At 35.1% G+C, this 5,081-nt stretch overlaps 1 protein-coding gene across 2 annotated transcripts; it reads left to right on the forward strand.

Moving 5' to 3' along the window:
* Positions 1-981: 981 nt before the first annotated feature.
* Positions 982-4,605, forward strand: LOC109158211 (serine/threonine-protein kinase WNK1-like). 2 transcript variants are annotated; one of them, XR_002050330.1, is made up of 8 exons: positions 982-1,356; positions 1,462-1,499; positions 1,871-2,098; positions 2,182-2,402; positions 2,597-2,754; positions 2,926-3,367; positions 3,451-4,186; positions 4,220-4,605. XR_002050330.1 is itself a non-coding variant. In XM_019306096.1 (7 exons), the coding sequence occupies exons 1-7, from the start codon at positions 1,282-1,284 to the stop codon at positions 4,077-4,079; spliced, it is 1,791 nt and encodes a 596-aa protein (XP_019161641.1). In that variant the 5' UTR covers positions 982-1,281; the 3' UTR covers positions 4,080-4,605. The 2 variants fall into 2 exon arrangements, 1 of the variants encoding a protein (XP_019161641.1); XM_019306096.1 differs by having other exon boundaries at positions 3,451-4,605.
* The last annotated feature ends 476 nt before the right edge of the window (positions 4,606-5,081 follow it).

Consider the following 5,081-nt stretch of genomic DNA (forward strand, 5'->3'; position numbering starts at 1 on the left):
GTCATGTGCATTTTAAAGGTAAACCAAAATATAATAAACTATAAAGTGAACTTTTAAATCACATTAAAAAAACTAAACCCTAAACCAAAAAAAAAAAACTAAATCATAAACACTAAAATGCGAGTTCTTGCATTGCACTTTCACATATCACAGGATACACTCTATAGTGTTGATACTTGCATTTAAATTTCAATTATTTACAAAAATGTCACTACATTTTTTCTCTCATTACTTTAAACTTATTAGATCTTTCCAGAGAATTAATTCCTATTCATTTTCTATGCACAACTCAGCACAATTCTTATTTGATCGAAATCACACACACACACACACACACACACACACACACACACACACACACACACACGCACGCACGCATACACACACACACGCACGCGCACACACACATAAAAAATTTCTAAGTAATAAGGAAGAAATCATACTCTAAATATAATTTTGTTATTTTTATATTAATATATTTTAAAAATTTTCATCCAAAATAATATCATTGATAAGATTAAGTACTAAATAAACCACATTTATGATTTATTATAGTACTATATAACTCTTATGTTAATTAGAGATGATTAGGTTGAGAAAGTATATTTGAACAATACTATAAATTTATAATATAATGGAGTTAGTAGCATTAAAAAAAAATGAAAATTATACTTATATTACTTAATTAGTAAAGCTAAGAGACCAGGAAGACCCACGCAAACCACTGAGCCAGACTATGTGGTCCAATGGTACCCGGGTTGGACTTCCATTTGGAAGATTGTGAGTTCGAGCCTCAGTGGAGGCGTTAATGAACAGATACTACATTGTAATAGAGCTAGTAGCATTCAAAAAAAAAAAAAAATATCTCAAGGATTAAAGTGCAATTCATTGCAAAAAAAAGGATTAAAGTGCAATATTTCCTAATATATTAATTAATTCCTTAAAAATTTCCGTTCTTCGTCAATTCTATGAATCGAACTTTGCCGTCTTGATTTTTCCATTTTTGCTAGCTGGCTTTGGATAGACTAATAGACTTTTTTGATTCTTTCTGAAGAACAAAAGAAGGAGAGAGAGTCAGCGAGAGAAGAAAATGAACCCTTTTATCTCCCTGTTCGGTCTTCTTAAATCTCTCAAGTCTTCAAATCATTTCTAGCGTTCTGTAAACGTTTCTGGTGTAGATAAACAGTAATTGTAATTACACAAAACTCTTGCCCCCGTAATGCCCAGATCATCTTTCTAGATTCTCCTTGGTGAACGAATAAGTGAATCAATTTTCCGATAATGAGTTGTGTTTCACAAACAAACCCAAATTTTTCTGAGTTTGTTGAAGTTGATCCGACCGGAAGATATGGCAGAGTATGCATTCATATTTTGTTTTTCTTTTCTTTTTCTTTCGTTGGTCCTCTGGTGGGCTGTCATAAAGTTTTCAGCTTGATTTATATCTTGTTGTTGTAATTTCAGTACAATGAAATTCTAGGAAAAGGAGCTTCAAAGACAGTGTAAGTATACAAACTCCCATTTCCTCTTATCTAGCAAATCCATCAGTTTTCATTTGCAAAATCCTTGAGTGTTGATGGGGTTTTGACTTTTGATAGATTCCTGAAATACCCATTTCAAATTTTCACCCCAAAAAAATGAACTTCTAAAAAAATTCCCAAAGTTTGATTTTTTTATTTTATTTTTTTCTGTTGGAGATTTTATAAATTGAGGGTTGATAGATTGGGATGTAGTTCCGATTCCCAGAAAGAAGGAAATTTACATCCTTCTGGGAAAGGTGGATGATTTATGATTCTGAATGGACAAATTGTGATGGGTCTAAGGAAGATTTTTTTTTAAAAAAAAAAATATTTTGATTGGTCAAATTGTGCAGTTATAGAGCGTTTGATGAGTATGAAGGGATTGAAGTTGCTTGGAACCAAGTCAAGCTCTGCAATTTCCTGCAAAATCCATCTGACCTCGAGAGACTCTATTGTGAAGTTCACCTCCTAAAGACATTGAAGCACAAGAATATTATGAAATTATACACATATTGGGTTGATACTGCTAATATGAACATAAATTTTGTAACTGAAATGTTTACTTCAGGAAGCCTCAAACAGTAAGTACCTCTTTTTGTTTTTTTCTCATTGCTTTCTGGTTTGATTTCTTTCTGTTGCTTAATTTGTGGGTTGGGTTTGGTAGGTATAGGCTCAAGCACAGAAGAGTTAGTATTAGAGCAGTGAAAGACTGGTGCAGACAGATTTTGAATGGACTCCTCTATCTCCATAGCCATGATCCCCCGATAATCCACAGAGATCTTAAGTGTGATAACATCTTTGTAAATGGGAATAAAGGCCAAGTCAAAATTGGAGATCTTGGTCTTGCTGCCATCCTGCAAAAGTCACAAACTTGTCATTGCGTTGGTATTGGTTTCTTCATACTGATGATATAATTCCCATTAAATTTCAAAAATGTATTGATTTTCTCTCCTAGATTGTGAGTCTGTTCTCTTAATGCTAAAGTTTTTTGGTAAGCCTCGTTGGTTTTAAGCAGTAATCGTGGCAGTTTATAACTGGGAAATGCTTAGTTCGAATGTTTCTTTGGTTCTAATGATCAGGAACTCCTGAATTCATGGCTCCCGAAGTGTATGAAGAGGATTACAATGAGCTGGTTGACATCTATTCTTTTGGGATGTGCGTTTTGGAAATGGTCACGTTTGAATACCCATACAGTGAGTGCACTCATCCTGCTCAGATCTACAAGAAAGTTATCTCTGTAAGTATTGTTGAGCATATAATATATATAAACATAAATGTGCAATCCAACTATCAGCTTAGGCTTTTAGTTCAGGTGGAGCACATGTTTCAATTAGTATCATCTTTGTTCTTCCTAAACCTTACTCTTTGTTAAGCCTTTACTTCCATAATAACTCGGTTTCTTGTGCAGGGGAAAAAACCAGACGCATTTTACAAAGTGAAGGATCCCGAGGTACGCAGATTCGTTGAAAAATGTTTGGAAACTGTATCTTTTAGGCTCTCAGCGAGGGAGCTTCTGGATGATCCTTTCCTCCAACTTGATGATTGTGAGTCAGATATAAGCCCCATAGTATGCAGGAGAGGACAAAATTACATGGATCCTCTGTTAAGGCAGTATAATTTTGAACCCGATTATGAGGGAAAATCGTTCAGTACCTCCTGCAGTGATTGTGTTTTTGTTGAAGAAAACGCGTTGGCTTGCTCTCCAGATGAATTCAGAAGTGGAATCGAACTTTTCGAGTACAACAATGTTGAAGAACATGAACATTCTTTGAATTTAGATATAACTATAAGAGGAAAGAGAAGAGAGGATGGGAGCATATTTTTAAGACTCAGAATTGCAGAAGGAGGAGGTTTGCGATTAAAAACGGATGCTTTTTTTAAAAAACTTTATATTTGCGTTTAATTTGTTCAAACCCAGTTTTCTTCTTTGCAGGTCATGTCAGAAATATCTATTTCCCGTTCAATGTTGAATATGATACAGCGTTAACTGTTGCAGCTGAAATGGTTGCAGAGCTAGATATCGAAGACCAAGATGTTACGAAGATAGCTGATATGATTGATGGCGAGATTTCGAAACTAATGTCGGATTGGAAACCCGGCCTAGGAATAGAAGAACCCGACCACTTCACGAGTTCCACCTTAAGCTTTAGTTTTGCATCTGACCATACTTCTGCTGCTCCCTCTATGAAGTTTTTTTCAAATACTTGTGAAGCAAATGATTCTAATCACACAAGTGATCCAGCTTCCTCGAACCAAATAAATGGTTTCTATAATACAGAATACTGGGATAATCAGGGCCTTGATCACAGTTCACAGTGCTCCTCGGGATGCCATTCTGTCGAACAACTTGAAAAACTGTACCAAGAAATTTCGTCCGAGGTTGCAAAAGAGGCGGGGATAAGGAGTAAAGTTTCGGCGGGTGCAAGAAATCTCGTCCAGTCTTTTTGGGGTTTTTGTTCTTTAGCTTCGATACCTATGATGCAACTGACCTCTCACATGGGCGTGAACAGGAGATTTTGCATGGGCTCTGATGGCATAGCGCTAAGTACCAAAAGAATTTGAGAAGCTTTCTGGACCGACATCTTTAAGCCACTAACTTATCGCTTAAACACTCACCACCTTGTAGGGCAACATCCTTACAGTTGAAGACAACGTTTCTATATAAGTTTGTAAGACCCTTCTCTATATTCTTGCTTGTAAAGAAGTTGATTGTGTTATCCACTTCTCTATGTGGTATAAAGCGGTGCCCCAGCCCCATTTTTGGTATCCCAAAGGGCGTGAAAAAAGGGAGTTTCTTCAGTCTTGTTGCTTCAACACAGCACTCACTGTATATCGCAACATCTTTGCCGGTTCATGAAGATTTATAGTTTTGTAAAGCTGTTCTCCATATTCTTGTTTTTTACATTTAGGAATGGTGAGGCAGTGTTCTGGGACTTGCCATAAGGCCAGTCATTTTGATTTCTTAGATGTCTATCAGGTAGTGAACAATAGAAATGTAATTATTACTCGAAGGCTTTAGGATTTTTCTTTCCTGTGCCATATTGTTCGTCTTTTGGGGCTCAGTTTTGATTTTCCAATAATTTATATCTCATGTAAAGTTATAATTGCTGAAACAAAAAAGTGCATCTAAATTGTCTGTTGCTGTGTTTGTACGTATTTCTGTTTCAATTGCAATTTTGGTTCTCAAATAGGAAGGAAGGCAATTTTGGTTCTCAAAATCTCTTATGAGACGGCCTAAGACACGGATTCTCATCGTGAGACATGTTTGGTTTTTCATTAGTATTATAATTTTCTCTTTTTCTTATAAGTAAATGTTCAACTCTTAAATATTATATCTTGATTTAAAAGTATTACATTTTTCTTTAAAAGTATTACGCTTTCCAAGTAACAAATAACTTATTCCTAGTTAGTATTACATTTTTTAGTATAAATATTATATTTTTATATTGACCTGACCCGTTTTACATATAAAGATCCGTGAAATGGTTTGCTCACATAGAAATTGTTAAATTAATCCAATTATAAACATGAATCATTTTATAACTCTTAATAAATGGTGTTCTG

This window comes from Ipomoea nil, unplaced genomic scaffold, assembly GCF_001879475.1.
Source record: "Ipomoea nil cultivar Tokyo-kokei standard unplaced genomic scaffold, Asagao_1.1 scaffold2805, whole genome shotgun sequence".
NCBI classification, from domain to species: domain Eukaryota; kingdom Viridiplantae; phylum Streptophyta; class Magnoliopsida; order Solanales; family Convolvulaceae; genus Ipomoea; species Ipomoea nil.

Coding starts and splice junctions, on each gene's coding strand:
- LOC109158211 (XM_019306096.1), top strand. CDS start 1,282: ATGAGTTGTGTTTCACAAACAAACCCAAATTTTTCTGAGTTTGTTGAA. Junction 1,357..1,461: donor CGACCGGAAGATATGGCAGA/GTATGCATTCAT, acceptor TTGTAATTTCAG/TACAATGAAATTCTAGGAAA. Junction 2,099..2,181: donor ACTTCAGGAAGCCTCAAACA/GTAAGTACCTCT, acceptor TGGGTTTGGTAG/GTATAGGCTCAAGCACAGAA.